Source organism: Fundulus heteroclitus, chromosome 15 (genome assembly GCF_011125445.2).
Source record: "Fundulus heteroclitus isolate FHET01 chromosome 15, MU-UCD_Fhet_4.1, whole genome shotgun sequence".
Lineage (NCBI taxonomy): Eukaryota > Metazoa > Chordata > Actinopteri > Cyprinodontiformes > Fundulidae > Fundulus > Fundulus heteroclitus.
In genome coordinates, this window is record NC_046375.1 from 11,696,317 (window position 1) to 11,719,756 (window position 23,440).

General features: G+C 39.5%; 1 protein-coding gene across 4 annotated transcripts in view; it reads left to right on the forward strand.

The window, feature by feature from the left end:
- The window catches only part of stxbp5a (syntaxin binding protein 5a (tomosyn)), a gene marked incomplete at its 5' end in the record, with an annotated part of 148,761 nt that extends 142,381 nt beyond the window's left edge, over positions 1-6,380 (forward strand). For 3 of the 4 annotated variants that reach the window (XM_036147391.1, XM_036147392.1, XM_036147393.1), the window contains 6 exon segments: positions 883-1,164; positions 1,325-1,694; positions 3,803-3,968; positions 4,100-4,211; positions 4,313-4,533; positions 5,809-6,380. In XM_036147391.1, coding sequence (XP_036003284.1) covers positions 883-1,164; positions 1,325-1,694; positions 3,803-3,968; positions 4,100-4,211; positions 4,313-4,533; positions 5,809-5,850 — 1,193 coding nt within the window. 4 annotated transcript variants of the gene reach the window in all.
- Between the last annotated feature and the right edge of the window lie 17,060 nt (positions 6,381-23,440).

The following is a 23,440-nucleotide window of genomic DNA, read 5'->3' on the forward strand; positions in this document are numbered from 1 at the left end:
CCCCAGATGGATGGGGCAAAGAACTTAAAAGCCTTTTATTCCCAGTTCAGTACTGACTCTCTGGATCTACATCAGGATGATGTCCTGACAATGCATGCCCTATCGGTTAAAGTTTCTACACATATGCAGACATAAACGTGTAGGTAGAAGTCCAAGAATAGATTAGTAGTAATACTTCCAAGAACGGAAAGTACCGCACAACTGTAATTCTGCAATGTGATGGCCATCCACTAAATTACCAGGTTGGGCGGGAAGAGCATCCTTCAGAAAAGAAGCCAGGAGGCCTATGGTGACTCTGATGGAGTTGCAGAGATCCACAGCTTCGGTTAAGTTATCCGCCTGCCTGAGCCATTAAAAGTGCACTCCACAAATCAGACCTTATGGAAGAAAGACAAGAGGGAAGCCATTGAAGTCAAATGAAGGCATAGTTCCTGTTTGTCAGATGAGATTAATTTGGAAGTTTTTAACCTACATCCAAAATGCTATCCATGGATTAAAAAAACAGCACTGCATATCACCCTGAACACAATCTCCGTGTTGATAATAGACAACGACTTTAAACCCTCAGCCAGGGCTTCAATGTACTGGTTTGTACTGGGGCATATTCATTTCGTAGAATAAACCAGGCAACATTGAAATAAATGCACACAGGGATTCAGAATTTTATATTAAAAAAATAGCATTGTCCTTCAACTTTAAAGTACCACTTTGTGTTGGTCTGTCTCACTAAATCCCGATAAAATAGGAGGAGTTTGGGGTTGCAATGTAATAGAATGTGGACAAGGTTCAATGACTACGAATTACTTTTTTCAAGCACTGTACAGTATGTGTTGATGTTGCTGCTCTGCAGGCGCTTTACCTCTCTCTGTTTTCTCCTCACTGTCCTCCTGTCCGTGTGCCCGCCGCGGGGTTCCAACCCGTTAGACCACCGGGACAACTCCTTCAGCCGCTCGCGCTCCTCCAGCGTCACCAGCATCGACAAGGAGGCCAGGGAGGCCATAAGCTCCTTCCACTTCTGCGAGACGTTTGCCCGTAAGGGAGACTGCACTTTGACACCCTGCCTGTATGTGGGCACCTCGCTGGGGAGTGTGCTGGTTCTGGCACTCACTTTGCCAGCTGCTGGGGAGCAGCGACAGTTGCAGCCAGTTATCATTTCACCTACAGGTAAAACGTCATATAATTTATTTCAAATTTAAAGACAAACAAATGACAACTTTTCTGCTGGCTTCCTTAAATCACAGTTACATTTTAAGATGAAGGGTACAAAAGGGCAGCAGCACACTCGCTGGGTCCGAAGCTTGTTAAAAACTTTCTTTTTTCACAGGTATGTTAGTACGGCTAAAAGGAAGCATCATGCGGATGGCTTTCCTGGACTCTACCGGTTCCCTGCTGCCTTCTGCGTTTGAACCCTGGTATGAGCCCAACATCACAGCAGATGGTGAAGAAAGAGAGAAGATCCGAAAGCGGCGGCCGGTCTCAGTTTCACCTTCCAGCTCACAGGAGCTCAATGAGAGCCAGTTGGCTGTGGTGTGCTCTGAGAAGCAGGCCAAAGTCATTTCCCTTCCTTCCCAGACCTGCATCTACAAACACAGCATCACAGAGAATTCTTTCATCTTACGGGCAGACGTGGTGCAGATGAACCAGGGAGTGTGCTTGGCTTGTTTCTGTGCCAACGGCCACATAATGACCCTCAGGTGAGGAGCCCATCAGTCTGAATCAAAGATTGTGGATCAGTGATTACATTTTAAGCAGCTTTGCCATTAAAATATGATTTTGTCATTCTAAAAGGGAGATAACCATTAAATGATGCTTGTGCAGTTTTCACAAAAAGGATGAATAATTTTTAGATAACTTTTTCCCACTTTAGCAAGCTTTGGTCAAGATTTATTTTGGGAAAGCTCATTACTAATTGCTTTTCAGTGGATGTGTAAGAAATATCTTGTGTTTTTAGTATTTAGAAACCATCATATCTTCATCAACATGCCTCATTTTTAAGACAATGCCCTTTATTAGTTGTGATAAAACTGGAAAAAACTGAACAATAACACTGCAGCTTTGGAGTTTATACAAAAATCTGATTTTAATGTTTATAAATGCCCCGTCCACACAAAGACGAAAATGGTAAATATTCATAAACGATTAAGAAAAAAAGGTGCGTCCACACACGAAGACACAGCACCGCTGAAAACGCTGCAGTAAGTATGCCGGGCCCATTGGTGGCGCTCTGACATTGCTACAGAACAATTTTAAAAAACATTGGGCATGCACCGACAACTCATGTGATGTAACCACAGCAACGTGGCGGCAGATCAAACATTTATGAATGTTCAACATGAGCTTTATGTGGGTTGGCAGGGATCACGCTGTGCAGAGCGGGCTTGTTTGAAAGAAAGAGTCCAAGAACGCTACTAACAGTCATAACAAACCCAATATTTGCCTTGGCCTGACCGCAAGACCGGACGGCGGCATCTTTATTTGTGAGAGTGAGGCGCATGTGGGCTAGGGAGAGAGGCGAAGCTATGATGTCATCATTTCAGAAAAGATGCAGCTTACATGTACACATGGAAACACAAAACTGCCGTTTTCAAAATGTATCCACCCTTGGACCCATTTTCAAAAAACAATTGTTTATGGTCTCCGAAAATGCTGATCCCTGTGAACACACAGCTAAAATGACAATATACTTTTACAGATACAGCTAATCTCTTTTCACTGTGGACTGGACCAAATACACACTTTAAGAGTGTGTAATGGGAATAACTCTAAAGCTATTTAGTGGTGATAACTGATAATCATGTATGTTTTAGAAGCCAGTGAAGAGGGCAAAAAAATAAAAATAAATCCATTATTACAGATATTGGCATATTAGTATACAGTGGCATTTCAATAAATTAGAATATAATTTAAAAATGTCATTTATAGTTAAAAGAAATTTTTATGTTTCAACTAAAAAGTCAAACTTGTTTGATGCTTTTGGATTTATTTGACATACTTCATGCATTTTTCTGTAATATTTAAGCCAAGGCTAACCTAATTTCTCCATCTATATGTAGTGTTTAGTGTGTGAATGGTAGGTATTTGTCAAACCCTTACAATGATCCATATAATCAATACATTTCCTTCTACCACACTCTATCCGCACTGTGCGGATCAGGCCTCTTTTTGGAGCTGTCTGGCTTAAATAAAATAATACCTGAGCTGTTGGACAAGGACAAGTTCTCTGCTTTTGAGTTGCCACATAACAGCAAGGTGCTACTAAGCATAATTTTCCAAAAACGTTTAAAAACAAAACAACTGGACTTTTTTCTGAAGTTTGAAGACGTTTCGCTTTCTATCCAGAAAGCTTTCTCAATTCAGAAAGAATGGGGAGACATTAAGGTCGTTGTTGGCTTGCAAACAACAAACGGTTCAATTTAACGACCGCCCATTACTAAAGGGGTGGACCTGTTTCGGTTCAATTTGCATGTTATCTAAGCCATTACAAGGCCTTTGTTGGGCAGTACTATAAAGCTTGCTACTCCACACTACTCCAGACATTTTGAAATGAGAAAGCTTTCTGGATGGGAAGCTAAACATCTTCAAACTTTGAAAAAAAGTCCAGTTGTTTTGTTTTTTAACTTTTTTGGAATGACCATGACCTGGATGATTGAGAATCGGCATACTAAGCATAACACTACTGACCATAACAGAAACTAAAAGGGGGAGAGGGAAGCTGAAACGACAAACGAGTCTGTATATGTAAGGGCATTTATTGGTATCCCATTCATTTAAAATACTTCCTGTTTCTGTGCCTTCTGCCCAGTGTGCCGGGACTGAGACCGCTCATGGATGTAAACTACCTACCTTTGACAGACATGCGGATAGCCAGGACGTTCTGCTTCACAAACCTTGGCCAGGCCATGTACCTCTGTTCGCCTACTGAGATTCAGAGGATAACTTACAGTCAAGAAACCTGTGAGAATTTGCAGGCACGTTACTTTGTGTTGAACCCTCCTTTCTGATGTTTGAGTCATGCCTGAGAAGTTTGAGAAAGGCAAAAAAATATATATATTATATACTTTGTTAATAAATGCAACTGACACTGCTTTTTGTGTTTTAGGAAATGCTGGGTGAACTTTTTACACCAGTAGAGACACCAGAGGCACCAAACAGAGGGTTTTTTAAAGGCCTCTTTGGAGGAGGAGCGCAGTCGCTGGACAGAGAAGAACTATGTAAGCCAGAGTCCTCGTGATAGACGTTCTCCTCTTAAATGTTAAAAGTCGGACAAAACATCATGTTTTCTGTCCTCTACCCTGTCCTTGCTTCATGTAAGTTGGTGAGATAGCAGCTGGGAAGGCATCTCGAAGTCTGGCTCAGCACATCCCCGGCCCAGGCGGCCTGGAGGGTATGAAGGGGGCCGCTTCGGGCATAGTCGGAGATCTGGCACGTGCACGGATAGCGCTGGATGAGAGAGGCCAAAAACTGGGTGAACTGGATGAGAGGACTGCTGCCATGATGGCCAGCGCAGATTCTTTTTCCAAACATGCCCATGATGTAAGAGAATATCTTTAAAAATAAAAAAAGAAAGGGCCTATTGAGAAATCTCTTATAAGAGCCAGTTTACACTCTGAATTCTTAACGGTTGCAAATTTTTTTTATTTTAATGAGACCATTAATTGCTTATTTCAAAACTTCTCCCAACTTTGATGACAAATACAATGCACAATTCACCTAAAAACAAACTAATCTGTTTTAGGTAAATATGTAAAAAAAAAAACCCTGCTTTAACCTTGTGGCATAAGTGTGCACGCCCTTAATCATATACCTTGTTCAAGCAACTTTTAAATCCAGCATTCAGTCTTGGCTGTACACTTGCCAGCGGTCATATTGAATCAGATAAACCTGAAATAGAGTTACACTATCCTAGTAGGATTCTCTTGACATCTGATCATTCAGTATCTTAACTATTATTGTCCAGGTAGGGACAATAACAGTTGTCCCTACCAGGGACAACTATTATTGTAGTGGGACTCGGTGTTTCTAAAAAATAGAAACACTGAGACACACTCTACATCACAAAACCAATAATAATAATAATGAAATATCAGTAGAAATATAAATTAAAGACCTCTCAGCGTGAGTTTACAAAGCAATCACTCCTAACCAAATGTTAAATTTATCTGAATTAACATGGGTAATAACATTTTTTTCATCCATTTGCATCCTTTAGCCAAAGCCATACTTTGCAGAGAGTACAAAAAACCAAAGGGATCAAAATCAGAGTTGTCTTTGTCACTATGCATACACAGGAGCATGTACATAAGAATATTTAGTTTGGGGCAACACAACCTCCACAGCATAAAGAAGTAAAACAACAACAACAATAACTCTCAATATTTAAGTCACATGCTGTTGACTGCACTTGTAATCTGTTCTGGTCCTGGGGGTCAGGAGGATCAGGAGAAAGGTATAAAATAAACTCACCACATTATTAAATGTCCCATTGTGCAATCAAGATGGTTAACAATAATTGCAGAAAATGTTGAACAAAATTGCCATTACCATATCTGAACATTTTTCTGCAGGTGAGTAAAAGACAAAAGCACATTGTTATAAATATCCACCAGCTATCAAGTGACTTCTCCTGCTACAATGCATCTTTTGCCTTATGCTGATATTATTCACTTCCTGACTTTGTCCACTAGAGAGCAGGATCGAGCCACAGTATCGACAAAGCATTTTTCCCTCTTTGAAAACTTGCATGCAACAAAGTGTATGTCATTGTTAATTCACTGTTTATTTCCCCCTTTTATTTCCCCTTGCCTGTAGATGATGCTGAAATGCAAAGACAAAAAATGGTACCAATTCTGACGGGCCACTGACGAGGAGCGACGCTCTGTGGTTACAACGGTCTCACTGACCTTCCATCAGCTCATCTGGACTCACACTGACTCCCTCCGCCATCTGTACGTCCAGCCGTCTCTCTGAGCCTTCTTCACTGGAAACACTCGGGAGTGTTTTTTCCCCCTAGCACAATATTGGATACTGTTCTTACCTCAGTGTGAAGGCGGAACTGAGACGGAGAGGGGCAACCTCGGAGGAAAGTAATAAATAAATGGTGACTTTTTGGTTCGTTTCTCTTTCTGTCTTTTTGTTTATGTCGAGCCTCCCTTCCAAGGTCTCGGATTGGTCCATTCACCCGAGGAGTCCGCATTCTCATTTGCCAAATCGTCCTTTTACTGCTGTCTCCTCTGTGTACCCTCTTTGCCGATATTCGAACCAACAAACATGGCTGAAGGAAGACTTAATATATAACCAAGTTACGATGAATTCATGTAAGAGAAAAGGAGTCAAAATAAATCGATATATCTGTACATAGATCTAATAAATGTGCAATGCTATATCCACTTGTAGACTTTTGTACTTTAGTGACAAATGCAAACGAACGGGATTACTCACCGAGGAGATGGAAGAGAAGCATGCAGAGTCTGCGACAATGTGGGCAGAGTCACAAAGATTAAAGCTACTTTCTGATGTATGCTGGGTTATTTCATCATCCTACTCAATCTCCAAGCCCTCCTCTGTATCTTAGACTTTTAAACTGTTACAGAGTGCTTGTGTGCGAGAGGCAGAGTGTGTGTCATTCCTCTGTTTAATATTTGTTGGGGTTTCCTGCTCTGTATTATTCTAAAAATTTATTTTTCTAATGGTGCGAAAATGGTCACAGACACAAATTACTTTGTTCTTATGAAAAGGGCTGGAATCTACTAGAAGATCAAGGATATACTCCTCTTCTTTTGTATGTTAAATTGAATTGGATCTTAACATTGACCCACTCAACACTGAAGATGAGAAACTATGGGCTTCTTTCTATCCATTGATAACCATCAATAGATTGATGGTTAGAGAGAAGTGTGTGTATATATATATATATATATATATATATATATATATATATATATATATATATATATATATATATATATATATATATATATAATATGAAAATTGGACAATTTGTTTTTGTTGTACCAAGGCTTCTAGCCAATAAATCTTAGACTGTTAGAAGACATTTATTTGAAAAATGCATTTGTGGGCGAAGCCATACAGTTGAAGATGTGGGATGTCCCCTTTAAAAACAACTAGTTTTGAGTCTAGTTCATTGTCATTCATCTTGAAGAAAAATGGCATATTAGGAATTCAACAGTTTATTCATTTAACAAACCGGGGCCTCATTAGTGCATGGAAGAACTGTTTATCAGCCGCAATAGCCTGGTACCGCTTCCTCAAGCTGGTCACCGGCTCGGTCATGATGCACCTCTGTGGGAAGACGTTTCCTGCTTTAACCAGCACTTGTTGCATCTCAGCTATTGTGGTTGTATTCGCAGGGGTTTAAGTTAGCACTCTGTGCGGGCCATTCCCTCCTCTCTCATTATGCTATCGCTGCAGCAATACTCAGATTATTCTCCACACTGCTGTTGGGAGAATCTGTCATTGAACATAACATGTTAAGGCTCCACTGCGTAAACTCCTGATATCATATATATCCCTTCATTGTCAGCATCTGGGATACAACAGTCTAAAAAAATGCAGCATCTAAGGAACCAACATGCTCAACTCTACTGCTCCACCCACGAATACATTTATAGAAAAATGCAACCTTTAAAGAGATAAATGGGCTTCGCCACATCAAGACTTTATGCCATAAATCATTTTTGCGACAAAGAACTTTTTGTGCATATATATATATATATATATATATATATATATATATATATATATATATATATATATATATATATATATATATCAATAAATTTAAAAAAAGCATAAGAGTAGAGTGCAATATTTTAACGGGGTGCAATTTCAAATATAATTCAGATTATATTGTCTTTGTAAGATAACTTTGTGTTTTCTACGTTGTTATTTATTCATGAAAGAGACTTGAGTTCAATGTCAGAAACCTTCACCTTGATATTATTTTAGGTTATTTATTTTACTTTTTATCTCTTGTTTGTTTATGGTGCAGTGTTTGCGGTAAGCCCCTCCATGTGATGTATTTCCTTCCTGTCAGGCTTCTAACCTTTATTTGTATATAAGTAAATAGTTTGACAATCTTAGACCAACTAGAAAGTAAACATTAAGGTTGCACAAGAAACAAAAGAGGAGACAGGCCATATTTTTTCTGACGCCAAAGAGTTGCTTTAGCTTGTTCATTGCGTTATCGTTTGGCCATGACTCTGGGGGGCCAGGGGGCCATCCAGTGATACATGTGCATTTCAGTAACTTTGAATATCATTGAGAAGTGGAAGTTATTTCAGTCATTCAAAACTGAAAAAAGAAAAAACTCTTCTATTGCTCGGGTTCAGTACTCGCAGAGTGATATATTTGAAGTTGGGTTTTTTTTGTGTTAATTTTCACGATCATGTCTTACAGCTAAGAGTTCCCAAAATTCTGTTTCTCTGTCAGGGCCTTGTGGGAGAATTCCCCCCCCCCCCCAAACTCTTGAACAAGTTTTGTATCACACTGCTTTCAAGATTGCTGTTGTCCCTGTTTCGTGTGCACCTTCTTCTTCCACACTTTTTCCTTCCACTGACCTTTCCTTTAATATGATTGAATACAGCTCTCTGTGACCAGCCGGCTTCTGTAGCAATGACCTTTTGTGGCTTACCCTCCTTGAGGAGGGTTGTCAGTGACAGTCGACTGGATAACTGTCAAGTCAGCAGTCTTCCAGATGGTTGTGTAGGCCTTAACACAATAATTTTGGCTCTAACATTGGCCTCGTGCAGTATCTCAAATTTCGGAGACACAGAATTTCAGGTCTTCATTATTTAGCTGCAACCCACAGTCATCAGAATTAACAGAAATAAGCACTTAAAACGTACCACACTGGGCGTAATGAATCCATGTAATAGAGGCTTCACATTTTAAAAGTGAACAGTTAAAATGATTTAACTTTTCAATAAGATTCAAACTTAGTGAGATGCATGTGGACTGTCATTGTGACGCATTATACCTTCATACAATGAGAGTGGATAAAGGCGCAACTTTAATTTTGGTAAATTCTATTGCCTTTATTTGTTGTTCCTCGAGGTTACGATTAGATGCTATTTATATGATGGTATAAAATGTAACGTTTCATCTAAAGTTAAATGTTTCAATGGACCAAGCTATGAGTTAATGATGCTGTTCCACAGTCCATCCAGAACCACAGCTCACCTCATACAATAAGTATGGTATTCATATATGTGCGTGAATGTGTTTTTGGATGTCTGTGCCAAACTGAATTGCATATTATTAATATAGTTTTCTGGTAGCTTATGCCCAAGAATCGCCTTTTTGGGGAAAAAAAAAAGTGAGTCCAGTTCCGTGTCTGAGTGCAGTAAATAGAGCCACCAACACAGAAAAAAAATTTATAAAACTGTCAGAGGATCGGCAGTTGATGTCAAAATTCTGGTTTGTACAACATATTTTGTTTTTAAATACCCTTCAGTTTTTGTTCCACAGCTATGGTGAGAGTCTGGTCCTCTGTGTTTAGTATGGAGCGTGGATGTTGCCAGAGAAAGAGGGGAGAAAAAAAAGAATAATTAGCCCATCTTTTCCTTTCTTTCTATTTGTGTTTGTCTTTTTCATTTTTGCCGCCCAACATCATGCTTTTTTTATTAGGATTCCCGCCTCTGTCTTGTTATTTAACTGTCTACAGTATTCTTACCTGGTTCAACCCACACAATCAAACCGTTCGAGGGACTCCTGTGTATTTCCACACACCATCATCTGTCCTGGATTCGAAACTCATTAGTGGTGTGCAGTATTTTTTCTCATTGTAGCCAATTTTCTTGTACAGTTTTATGCAAATTTCACATGGATGTTTATGACTTTATCTGCTGCCACAAAATTTAGAAATTCTGTAGATAGAGATTACTGTGCAATGAAAAATAAAAAGTGAGAAATGTAATTTGTCCCTTTTTTGTGTTGTCTTTTTTTTAGCTAGTAAGTAGAAATAAGATTTCTCATTTATTTCTTAAATTTAATGCAACACAATATGCCATGGGAGTTTTACATCTCTGTCTTGTAGCTGCAGTAGCTTATGGGTCTGAAAAGAGAAACAACTAATACAATTAGTTACCATTCACCCCAACAAAACTAATTGAAGTTATTTCATGATTCTGTTCACAAAAGTCTACCAACGGTTTAACTGCAGTTTTGTTGACTGAACATAACCTTTACTTCTAACTAAAAAAAGAAGAGATTTTGTCCTCCAGACGTTACATTTTCTTACAGGTATTCCCTTCATAAATCAGTTTCTCACCTCGGTGTTCAGAAGCAAGGATGCAACCATTCAAGGTACAATGGTGTAAACAGATTATGTCACTTTTCTGCTTTAAATCACAAAAATCCTAGATATGCTTGATATGAGGAACACTCTGTGAACCGACCTTTTTCTTTATTTACTAGTTTAAGGTATTTAATGGGCTGTCACTGGAGGACACAAGATGATTACACAAAAGCATGCCTTGCAGAAGTGGTTATGCCGCTCAAGACAGATAATGTTTTTTGTTGAAATTGCAAATAATATATATATTGATGATAATCATTTTTATTCAGCCCTCATAATTTAGCCGTTTGCTGCAATTTTTTCAGCCACAAGTTTCTAAAAACTCTGTACAGCCGGAGACAGCCTCATTGCTTTTCCAATTTTGCTTTGTCAACTAAATCTAGCACTAAAAATTCTTAGATAGGAATTGTTTTTGATTGATCTTCATAATCTGATCCAATCTGTATAATCTGATTGAATTTGACTTTGGAGATGACATGTTTCATGAATTGGCACTATATAAATAAAATACAATTGAATAGATTGAAAAGAGAACATCTGCAAACATCAACCTTCATGTAATGGCATGGTTTAAATGGTAAATGGCTTGGACTTGTATATCGCTTTAACTAGCCCTACAACCCCAAAGCACTTTACTATACAATCAGTCATTCACCCATTCCCACACACATTCACACCCTAGATTTAAAACTGAACTTTAACTGGACCTTTCTAACATCTGAACATTTCTTGGATCCAATATTACGCATGCATCTAGCTTCAATGCGCTTCATATTTTTTTTCAATGTTTAGCTCTCTACACCAGAGGGCGGCAAACACACATGGATCCATGCAATTACTCTGGACAGAGAAAACGCTCTTTACTAACCAAAGATTTATTGTAAACACTAATCCATGTTAAGATAAATGTAAATGATTTAGATAAGTGTTAGGAATATTCCTCCAAAGAGAGGACATCAATCTACTTTTTGCAGTCTGTAGCATCTTTTGTATAATTTACATCCACATTTTCAACTCTTAGAAAAAAGGCATTGCCCTGCAAATCTTATTAAAACCTTAAATATCCATCCACTTTCTGACACGCTTATCCTTTGTGGGGTTGCGAGGGGTACTGGTGTCTATCTCCAGCTGTCAATGGGCGAGAGTCGGGGTACACCCTGGACAGGTCGCCAGTCTATCGCAGGGCAACACAGACACAAACAGGACAAACAACCATTCACGCACACACTCTCATACCTGAGAAGAATTTAGAGAGACCAATCAATGTCATGGTTTTGGACTGTGGGAGTAGCTAAGGCGTGTGCAAGTGTACCTTAGCATCTGTCAGACTAATGATGATCAGAAAATGGTATGAAAAACAGAAAATACTCAGTGAGTGGCAGTTATGTGGGCTTTATTTAGGTCAGATATTAGGTAGACAGATTTCAAATGATATAAATAGCTCAAACAACCTGTTGCTACATCCGAGGTATGCGGAGCAACAACCTTGAATCAGATGGGCTACAGGAGAAGACCACGCTGGATACCAATCTGGTCAGCTGGATCTAGTCTGGCGTAGCTGGCTGCCGGCGGAGCCTACAGGCTCGTCACTGCAGCCCCTTGGGGGCCTCTGCACTGTAGCTACTGGGGAATTTCCTGGGGCTCTCCTCTCCTCTGGGATGAGGGATATTGCTATCCCTGTGTTGGTCCTCCTTGGACGTCTGGGGCTCTTGTCTCTCCAGTGTCTGCCCCAGCGCTCTGGGGGGGGGCGGGTCTTTTGTTCCTCACAACCACTACTGAGCATTTTTTATATGGCAACACCTTAAATATACAAGCGCACTCTCACAAACACCCATAGGTGTTTGGATCCAGTTGCTTACAGAAACACCTCTATACAGATAAACCTTATAGTTAGCCTTGGCTGCCACTGACACTGTATTTTTTCAGTTATGTTATCATTTTCTGTTATTAGCATTGGTTGTTTGCACCTGTGATGCTTTTTCTGCTTGTTGTTATTTTTATAGCTCTTTTTGCAGGTGTAGAAGCAAACTCTGAGGATGTGATCTTGCACTCTCTTTTTCCTCTGCTCTATTTTTGTCACTTTCTCTCCCTTTCAACGCTTTGCCTCACCTTTCTCTCTTTCTTTCTTTCCCTTTTAGCTTTTCGTTTCTGTGCCCTTTGAATTTGAATTAATCCCCAAATAATGTCCAAGAAAGTTTTTTGTATATGTATTAAGCGGAGCACTATAGCAAAAGCAGTAATGCTCCACTTATGAAAGTAAATCTGTTGGGCTCCCTTTGGCACCAAGAAAGCATTTAGTGCTACACTGCCAGACAGGACACGTTAAAAAAGAAAGAAAAGAGTATTAGTATTCCTCCATGTCAATCCCTCTTTGACCCTAGTGTACCCATCTTCCTGATCGTTACTTCCAGCAGGCAAATGCACTGTCATAAAGCTAAAAATTCATTTCAAACTGGTGTCTTGAACATTATGCCGCTCCCCAGTTGCCTCCATAGTCATCAGATCCCAATCCAATCTGAGGTGCAGTGGAGCTGAAGAATCTTATCAGTGATGTGCAGCCGATAAATCTACAGCACATGTGATGTTATGTCAATGTGGACCATGATCTTTTGGAAATGTTTCTTATGCAATGTTGAATGAATTCCACAAACATGCAGCCAGTTCTGATGGAAAAGGAGGGTCCAACCCAGCACCAACAAGGTTTGTCTAATAAAGCGGCTGGTGAGTATGTGTGCTTCTCTTGACAAGACAAAGTTATCTGATCATGTCATGTAAGTGACTATATTTGCATATAACTGGGGGTTGATTAACATATATGAAAGGTAGGGTTGGTGTTTGAATAACAAACCACATTTTTTAACAGGAATTAAATGTGCAATAATGCTATGCTGTTGTGTTTAAAGGTTAGAGGTCTTACTGTTGCCCTTCGCCTTGTTAATCATTTTACTGTAAAGAAAAAAATGCAATGCTTCTCCCTTCAAAGTCTGGGTTTGAGCACCATTTTCATTATGTATGGCAACAATCAGAAGCAGAAATTTGAAGAGATGTTTACATAGTATTAACAGTGTGAATTGAAGGTGTGAATTTCTTTCTGAAAAATCACTGTAAATTTATCAGGTGTAGGGTTGTCAAAAATAACGATACTCGGAAAAGTATCGATATTCAAAGGCTGTGTCCGGATACAATACTAATTTGGCACGGTATCCATGCTAAATATTTTTCAAACCAAGAAGGGAAACCCAAAGATCCTGACAAGCCTGAGTGCAAACAGCACATTAAAGTGGTGGCAACAAAGTCAAGCAGCACAACAAACTTGAAACCATGGCCTTTATGATGAATTTCGATAGATTAATAAACTAAAGTTCCCGTTCATAAATTATTTAATACTTTAAACATATTACTGATGTTAGTGTGACCGGAGGTCTGCATTAATGTTGCGTCATTAGCTGTGGCTAGCATGCTATTAGGCATGGATCACATATGGTTTATTTAGCATTTATTTGCACTCTTATTTAACTAGCGTCTGTGATTCTGTTGAGAATACATGTTCCATGTTGAGATTGAAAAGGTGAGTTTTTTATGTTAATAAAATCTTTTCTATGCCTTTAATTATTTGTCATTTTTTTCATCCCCATGGTATCAAGTATCAGATATTTTCCTGGGTATCAATAGAGTTTGAATTTTTAGTATCATGACAACCCTAATCAGCAGTCAGCGTTATTTAATAATTCCTTGCAAATGGGATTGCTTTCTGGTAATGTATCTGAAGACAGATATGTGCAGAAGCAGAGTTATAATCAATTAGCGTGGTTGAGACGTTGCAAGAAACAGATGAATAAACCAACACAAAACCTTCATTGGAAATATAGATATTGATTGTTGGCTGGATGAATAAAGCAGACTGCGATTGAATGCTGCCGTCTCTGTGCTTGACGAATCATCAATCAGACTAAAAGCAGACATGAAACAGTTGAAATACTGCTCAAACCAAAGCTATGGAAAAGGACCAATTTATGTCAATAAAAATGAATCTTTCAAACACAGAGCTATAGAAATACATAAAAGCCTAGAAACACTAAGCTGATACTATTGCATTAGAAAGAATTATGACTACCCTACTTCATCCTCCACCTCTCGTCGTGAATGAAGATCCTTGGTGAGTCATCATGTTATTGTTGCATAAAACTCAAATGATCAGATGAAGCGGAGTAATCTTTTTATTCAGGAAAGTGCTGGCTTTTTTTCATCTGAGACTAGCATTTGTGGCTGTGGGAGGTTGAAGGGTAAATTAAGGTGAGAGTGGTACACCGCAGACACAAAGGGAGTGAAATCAGTTCGGTGGCGTGAAAAAAAGCATGTTGTTTTGTGCAATTTGGCTGAAACCATAAAGAGAAGGTCACTGGGCAGAAGTGTTTGTTGATGCATACTGTTTGAACTACTGACTGACTGAGAAATAGGGTTAGGCGAGCCACAGCCTAGCATGGTGCACAGCAAATGACACATTGGTGTGCCTTTGTTGCCGTGGTGACTGGAAACATGAATGACCTAAGCCATGTCTGCACCGCAGGAATCAGTGTGACACCAGAAAGGGATTAAGCTGGTGGCAAGCATGCAGAAAGGCAACTTTTCCACAGGGGCTGTAGGCAGAGTTTGCCTTTCTACCCTACAAAGTAAACCTTGGCAGCAAATAATTCCTCATGCATATGTCACGGTATGTTTTATGTTTTAGTTTTAGTTTTTGCAGACTTGCATTTTTTAGTATATCACTTATAGTGGCTACTTATTGCAGAAGCAGGTGGCTGTAGCTAAGATATTCTGACACAAAACTCAAGTCAAGACCAGGACCAACTAAATGTAAAACCCTTGCTGCCATCATATTAACACATTTTCATTGCTAACCTTTAAAGCAAAATCTGCTTGTGGTAGCTCACTGGCAAATTATGACATGGCCCCAGATTGATAAGATGCACATGTGCCCCTAACTATTCAGTTAGGACCACTGTCATAGCTTTGAGATGAATCCAAACTCTTTTCTACGCAGACCCCATTTAAGCAACTCTTTCAATGCATCTTACTAGATAGTAACAAGGTTAACACACAAATCAAACAGTGAAGAGCATCAACTCATCTAATTCACTTAGCATTCTTTGCTTCTGCGTATGGCACAGAGAGAAAATTATCCATATGTTTGCAAAGTGGGTATGACGACTGGTCTTGAGGCCAAGACAGGGCTTAATACCATAAAACAAATGGCAGGTAATCCCCAGTAATAAAGCAACACCCTTAGCAAAAACAACATTAAAAACTCAATCAATACAATAATCACCTACCAGAGTGGCAAAAGTCTAGACATGGATAAAACCAAATTCCATCTCTTTTATCCTTGTCCTCAAGTTGCCAAGTACTTTAACTAGAAATCAGATATACCATTTGTACCCTCTATCAGCATAGAGGGATTCTATAGAAGTCCAATACACAACTTGACTCTGCCATGTTTACGTTTTCCATGACTGATGCTGAAGCAGCAAACATGGTGGCAACAGAGAAATAATTAAATAGTTTACTGAATGTTTTGGGTAGGAGGATGACAGGAAGTGGGACTGGTCAACCGGGTTGGCTCTAGTTGCAGACTGTGGGAAATAGAGTGGACACGATTGAGCGCCAGCAACAAGCAGGGAGGCAAGATGGTGCGGTAGAGGCTGACTTATGGAGATGTTGGCTAGTGGATGGCTGGAGGTGACGAGGCAGGTTGTGGTCAGTGATGGTGGTCCAGAGTGGAAGTGGCTGGAGTTTTGGTGGATCCCTACTTAGGAGTGAAAAGTGATGATGGTAGCCAAGGACACCAGTGGGGCCAGAGGAGCAGCGGTTGACTTGGGTGCCAGGAAGGCTCTTGGGACTCAGAACTGATAAAAAAAACAGACTAAAACTAAACCGTGACACTCTCTAAGGTGTCATCCCCACTGAAACCTGGCTTCACGTTACACCTCAAGAAGTTCATCCACTGTTTTTTTCCTGTTAGTGTTCAGTTCCTCCTCCAGCTCACCATCCACTCCCCCAGCTATCAGTCACACCTGTTGGTCACTAATTAGTCAGAACTCACTCCACCTGCCAGCCTATTGTTTTAAGGAAAACAATAAAAAGTGGATAATTAATAAAACTGTCATTTTTATTTCCTTAATCTATAAATATTATTAAACCTTTTGTATGTGCAGGTAGGATTTTTTTTTTTTTAAGAGCTATGTTTTTGATTTTGATTTTAAGATCGAGCTGCTTTTGTAACCCGCAGCGGCAGAGCTACTGACATCAGTTTGTCCAAATTACATCACAAAAACTTTTGAACAAATACCAATATGGATTCAAAATTCAATGTAAAATCACCGGTTAACCCTAGGAGGGTGGAACACTGGTGATTTTAAAAGCATGATTTCAACAAATATGCACAAATTTGTCAAATAATGACCAGGATATGTAGACAGCACTATACGACAATATTCTTACCCGTTTATTGGTGAAAAAAGGTGAGTTACTCTTTAACAAGAAATCCGATCCCACAATTGTTTTTTGATACAGCACAAGACATTTTTTTTTGCAGGGAGGAGGTGTCAAGAAATAGCTGCAAGAACTCCCCAAAGTAAAGAATAATGTCATTATTTTTCTGACAGCCCTCTTGCTGAATATATGCAACCCTTAAATGTGTTACCTACAAATTTAAAGGTGACTGGGGGCCTTGCTTAACAGTCTAGGGACCTGAGGAGAAGTGATGACAAAGTGGAGTGGAAGGAGGTCAGAGAAAACCTGTCAGAGCAATTGAAGGTTTTTGTGTCATATTGCTGAAAAAGCAGCTGAGCGGTGATGAGCAGATAAAACGGCATAGCTAACACACCGCTTGGAATTGATCATGTTGTGGAGATTCACTGACTTTATCATATGAAACCCAGTTGTTATCTTGGTACCCAAAAAACAATGTTATGTTTATATCAGTGGATTTGACTGTGGCATGTGGCAACCGGAGATGCTCTGGTTGATGCTTCATTTGATATGGTGTGCAAGCAAAGGCCCCGTGTTTTATTGATCAATTAATCCCCAGGTAACAAAAAGTGAGCAACCAGTTCTCTCACGGAGCTTAATTTAGCTATTATCAACTTCCAGCTGTGGCTGATTGGTGTGTCACAACACGAGACAATAGACAACTGAAAAATTAGACACCATCCCAAAGGTTCTTCATCAAGGTAGTTCATAAGTTTGGCCAAAAAGACAACGTTTTCTTCCAGTTAGGAATGTTGAAAACTTTATAGTAGATAGGGGTCTCCTACTTTACGTGTCACACTCTACAGCCAAATGAGGTTTGCTTGGGTGCTGCATGTCCTTTTAAACACGTTCATTTTAAGTTGGTGCTTGCTTCATGTTAGAAGAATATCCAGATTTCTGCCAGTTATTTTTCGATAAACGCAACAATGTGTTCCTCCTGGAATAAATAAGCATATTGATATAAGATCAGTTTTCAGGCCAACAATAGGTGAGTAATGGGCTTAGCCTGGCCCCCCAAAAAAATCTTTCTGGCTCTGCCACTGATTGAAAGGCTCCTTACGGCATGAAATGTGGAGGGGACATAGTATGAAAGGGATGTAGATCACAGAAATGTGTGTGGTTGAATCCCAGACCTTGTGTCTTAAAAAGGACTTTGAGTAATTGGTTGTTTTCCCGGTGAAGATAACCTAAAGCCGAACGCTCAGCATTTTACTTGTGTCCGCTTTCTCCTTCAATTACAGACAAAAAGGAAAACTCTCCCAAAACAGGGTGTTTTTAGACTGTCCACACAAAGGAATGAAATAGACGGTGGCATATGGAATGCGTTCCAAAACGCAACGCCCCGCCTACACGAGGAGTTTAAAATTGCTGTTGCAGTTGGTATGAAAATACTGCAGCACAAATTGACACAAATTGAGATTGTGCAGATGTGTAATTACAACAGGCAGTGAAGGATATGTTAATGTGTGCGGTTCTTTGAGCCACATGACTAAGGAATTAAAGACTTGCTCCCAGGATAAAGAAATATTGGTCTTGTCTCATCTTATGCATCTTGCATTTTAGCTTGTCTACTTTAACACTATAACATACAATGTATGCATAAAACATAGGCAGTTATTCTCTAATCTGAATAAAAATATAGTCAGTACACATGTATGTATGTATGTATGTATGTACAAATGTATACAATGTATATGCACATATATACGCGTAGGTACGTATGTATGTAGGCGCATAGATATATGTATATATTTAAGTATATATATATGTTTATATATATATGTTTATATATATATATATATATATATATATATATATATATATATATATATATATATATATATATATATATAGACCACTAAGAATGTAAATAAGACATCATATGCCCATTCCTATTTCCTTTTTTGTATTTTTTGGTATTCTTTTTGATCCATTTTATATATGAAGATTCACTGTATATAACTGAATGCACCTTTCCTACTCTGCACCTTCTTGTATGAGCCGATGTGACGAGTGAATTTCTCCATTGTGAGATCAATAAAGACTATCTTATCTTATCTTATCTTATATAATTTATTTTTCCTGTCTGAAACTCCTGTTGCCGTTATTCCAATTAAGAACAATTTGCTGCGATCCTCTGCTGATTCTCTTTGTGTCAAAACAAATTAAGTGTACTTTTCTGGTATACAAGGGGTGATTTGGATGCATTCATCCTGCTGAGCTCAAATGCTTTGCTGCATATACTTTAGTTTTAAATGTGGGGAGATGCTTTGTCTTTGGGGACCTGTTATGCAAGGATAAATGTCGCAAGTTTCTGTGAATTCTTAAATATTTTACTCCACCAAATATTAAATACGGTTTGGGATAGAGTGTCTTTGCTCTTCTCAGAGAGGGACCATTTGAATATGCAAGGCGTGCTGCGTGTCAGCACAAAGGGAATGAATCTTTGATGGCCGGTTTGAAAGCAGCTGAACGGCTGGAGTGGCGAGTGGTGGATAGTTTCGCCAAATGACACTGATTTCTGCAGCTTAATCAGTCGTTTATCCTCAAATACACTGAGGAAAGTTAGCAATTTTTTTTTCTTTGTGCTCAATCCCATGATCAAAAATTCCCTGTAATTATCATCTTTGAAAATTGATGCTTGAACGTGGTGACATTTTCATTTTCAGGAGACGAACTCATAAGCACAAGCTTTGAAATCTTCAACTCATTCCCTTCAAGAACTAATGCACACTGAGATGAGGCGTGCTCAGTGAGTGCACCATCTGGCAGACACTTTCATGCAACCTGGTTACCATAACAAATTAATAGAGGATGTTCCCTGTCTGCCATAATGTGTTTGATCATACCAGAAGTTCTAATCTAGAGGTTGCACCACATCAATGATAAACAGGTACATCCACATAGCTGTTTAGACACCATGTGCGGCAACAAAAACCCGTCTTCGTGGATCATGATAGTTTTTGTTTTTTTCACAGTGGCAGCAAATGTATCATGCTGCAGATTTACTGTCGTGCTTGTCCTAATCAAAATCAAAAGATCTTTCCCAGTTGATTGAATATCTTTAGATTTAAACCAACCAAATATGTTGGAAATATCTGTTACCTTCCAGTGGCTGGGATTTCTTTCAGGAATTTAGTCACCGGCCCTTACCGTCTTATTGCTTTTCAAGCCATCTGCCAATCATCCTGAGATATTTGACTTTAGGTTGTTTGCCCTCCTTAAAGAAGCCAAGATACTATATATAATTTGTAAAGGATGATTATTATTTGGGGGGTATTTTAAAAATGAACAAACCTGTTATGCTTGGGTGCCCTTTAATGAAAAAGTGAAAAAGCCACAAACATCAGCAGCTGGGAGCAAACCCATTCATTGTCCTAAACTTTGTGGCCAAGGACACGCTGTTCCAAAACGAGATGCTAATGTAACGCTTCAGGCTTCCTGTGGCCTTAAAAAAAAGAAAATAGCAATTGGAGAACCCAGAGCTTTACTTTGGTAACACAGCAGAAGCCATCATCTGGGACATGTTTACTGCTTGCTCGGCTGTTGTGGTAATGCACGTGTTTCACAAGTTAAATTATCTTTAGTCCAAAAAACGAAACAGAAACAAACTGCAAAGTGAACCACAGTAATATTCAATACATTACAGCATGGTTCCCATGAACCAAATCTGATTAAGAACCCCTTTTGAAAATGACAACCTTTTAAAGGTAGAGTGAATGATTTTTCCGGAAATGTAAGCAAGAAACGCCCGATCCTTTTTGGATAACAGCTCACATGTGCAGAAACTGTCTTACCTGCTCTTCTCCTCCTCAGGACAATCACATGACAGAATCTCCCAAACATGGTCTGGTCTTATTTCTTCCTTCTGATGCCTTCTTCTTCTCATAAACTTGTAAGACAGTTTGTTTCTGGCCACTCTCAGCCATCCATTGAAGCGCCACTGCTCTCACTATATACTTTGAAAATGGCTAACACCGAAGCTAACTGGATACATAAACACTAGAAGTGCGTATGCACAGCCTGCAAGAGGAAACTAACCCCCCTAACCCCCCCCCCCCCCCCCCCCCCCCCCTTGCACCCCAAATCAGTGTGCTCGGGCTTTTCTGTGATATTCTAATTCATTGAATGAGTCAGTATAGATGCAAATAAACCGTATGGTTTATTTGCATAAACCATACGGCAGTCTACAGCCAGAGGCAGTAGACTGCCAATCCAGTGTTTCAGGACACTGGGTCTTATAGAGATTTATTCGACAATATTCCAATTTTATTGCCATTCTAAAGTGATATTCACTTTCTATTTTGAAGTTATGTTGTTGGAGGACAAACTCTGGGTTGTACGTTTCACTGCAGCATGTCTTGGTAGTAAGTTTAGTGTCCTGAACAGGTTAAAAAAAAAAGCTCCAATATTTTCAAATTAGTCAAAAGGATATTCTTTCAGAAATTTCAGGAATTAAGACGTGTCAACACACAGTGTTGGTGTATTTCCTTTTGGATTTTTGTGTGTGTTTCTTTCAATACTAAAGCACTCCTGGGTTGTGTTCAGTGGAGCCCATTATGGTTCAGAAATGCGACTGATGTTGCAATCAGAAAGCACTATACCTTGTAGGTAGAGTTCAATTGTAGTGGCTCTGGATAGCTTGTGTCATAATTTGGGTTTTGTTTTGGACTGATCAGTCTTACTCCAGGCTCCACTCTTCTCCGTCCCCTCCCAGCCACCACTCTGTACCATAATCAGCTCCACCTGCTGCTGCCACTGATTACCATCAAGTCATTCCACCTGGTGCTCTGCCTTTATATACCTGCCTCGCTCGCCATTCCCTGGTAGAAGGTCTCGTCTCACTACTTGCATGGAGTTTTCCCCTGTGTTGTCGTCGCGCTGTCTGCCAATTGTGCGGACCTGTTGTTGCCCTGCCCTTGGTAGTTACCTTTACTAGTACGTCTGTGCACCGCCTGGTTTAGGTCCTTCCTGAGCAGTCTGTGTTTCGCTTTGCCCATGCTGGGGACACATCGGCTGTATTGCGGGCATGTCTGTTTCTACCTGCATCATCTGGCCAAGTCTGGCTTTGCCTGCATCCTCTGGTCAATTCTGTTTCTGTTTGCATCATATAGTCATCAGCCATCTAAACTTGGCCAGCCTGCCTCAATCATTTGCCGTTACCAGTCATTTTTCCTGCCTGTCTCTTGCCAAGTCCGGTTATTATAAGCGACTTTGGGCTTCTTTTTTCTAAAGAAGCTTTTAAATTCTGTGAGCCTCGGGTTGTGTTTTTTTTTTTTTAGCTTGTTTCTGAAAGTGAAGTCGTTTATTTGGGCTCTAAAATAAGTGAAGATAGATATAAGTTATAAAGAGACCCGCTTGCGCTGCCACACTACAGACACCGTGAGTATAACCAGCTGAAATATCCCTAATGGTTAATGATTTAGCCTTTATTGGCCAGAGTTTAACATTTTGTGGAACCAGGATATTTTCATTCCAATTTGTGAAAAGTGCTTGAAAAATAAAAAATTATTTTTTGCGCAAGCATATTTTTTACTCGTGTCATTTATTGCAAAATTGCATATTAAAAATGCCCAAATAGGCTTTTACACTTTCAGAAGTAAAAAGATAAAATATGCAATTAATTTGCGATTAATCTCGAGTTAACTATTGACATTATGCTACTAATTGCGATTATTATTTTTATTGTTTGACAGCACTAGTGTTAAACAAAATAGATTTCTTTTCACAGCTATATTTGTTAGCTGCACACATTAGAAAACTGTTTCTAAGAGCTTTTGAAGAAAAATTAACCATTGTTTATTAGTTTTATCTGCAGCAATGTGGGCAATTTAATAGTGGTTTTATTTTTCTCTAAACTTTACATTCCACAAGATAATTTATCCATCCAACCATTTTCTAACACATCTATCCCTTCTGGGGTCGCGAGGGGTGCTGGTGCCTATCTCCAGCTGTCAATGGGTGAGACGCAGTTTACACCCTGGACAGGTCACCAGTCTATTGCAGAAGTTCATTTATATATACTAAAAAAAACATTTACCAGTTCCACTATCACCTTCTCTCTCTTTTAGGTTTTAAAATTCCAACATTCCCCCCGATTTATCTCCATGTGCTAGACGTCCCATTGCTTTTAGTTGAGCCTAAAGATCGGAAGCACTTCATGATCATGTCGAGGTTACTGTGAGATTAACTCACTCTTCCATTTGCCACACGCTGCTCCTCACCCAACAAAGCATTTTATGGTTTTTAAATCAGTCCATGAGGGGATCTGAAAGTGGGCAAATATCTGTTGATGAACCCCACATGATTTAATCAAAATCACCATGACAGCTGTTAGGAGAACCTCGTGGAGAGAATAGTCTTAATAGACACATGCTGCCGGCCCTTTCATACGGTCTCGTATGTGTTTGTGTACACTCGGCCTTTTTACTTTTCCTATCTGCTTGAATAGCACATCAGGGGTCTAATTAACATGTCTAGCCAGTAAATAGCCCTGTTCCCCCACAACAGCAGTGATAAAATAACCAGAACGAACAAACACAGCTGCTGAGCATACAGCATCCACAAACAGTGATCATAAAGGCAGCTCACAGAACA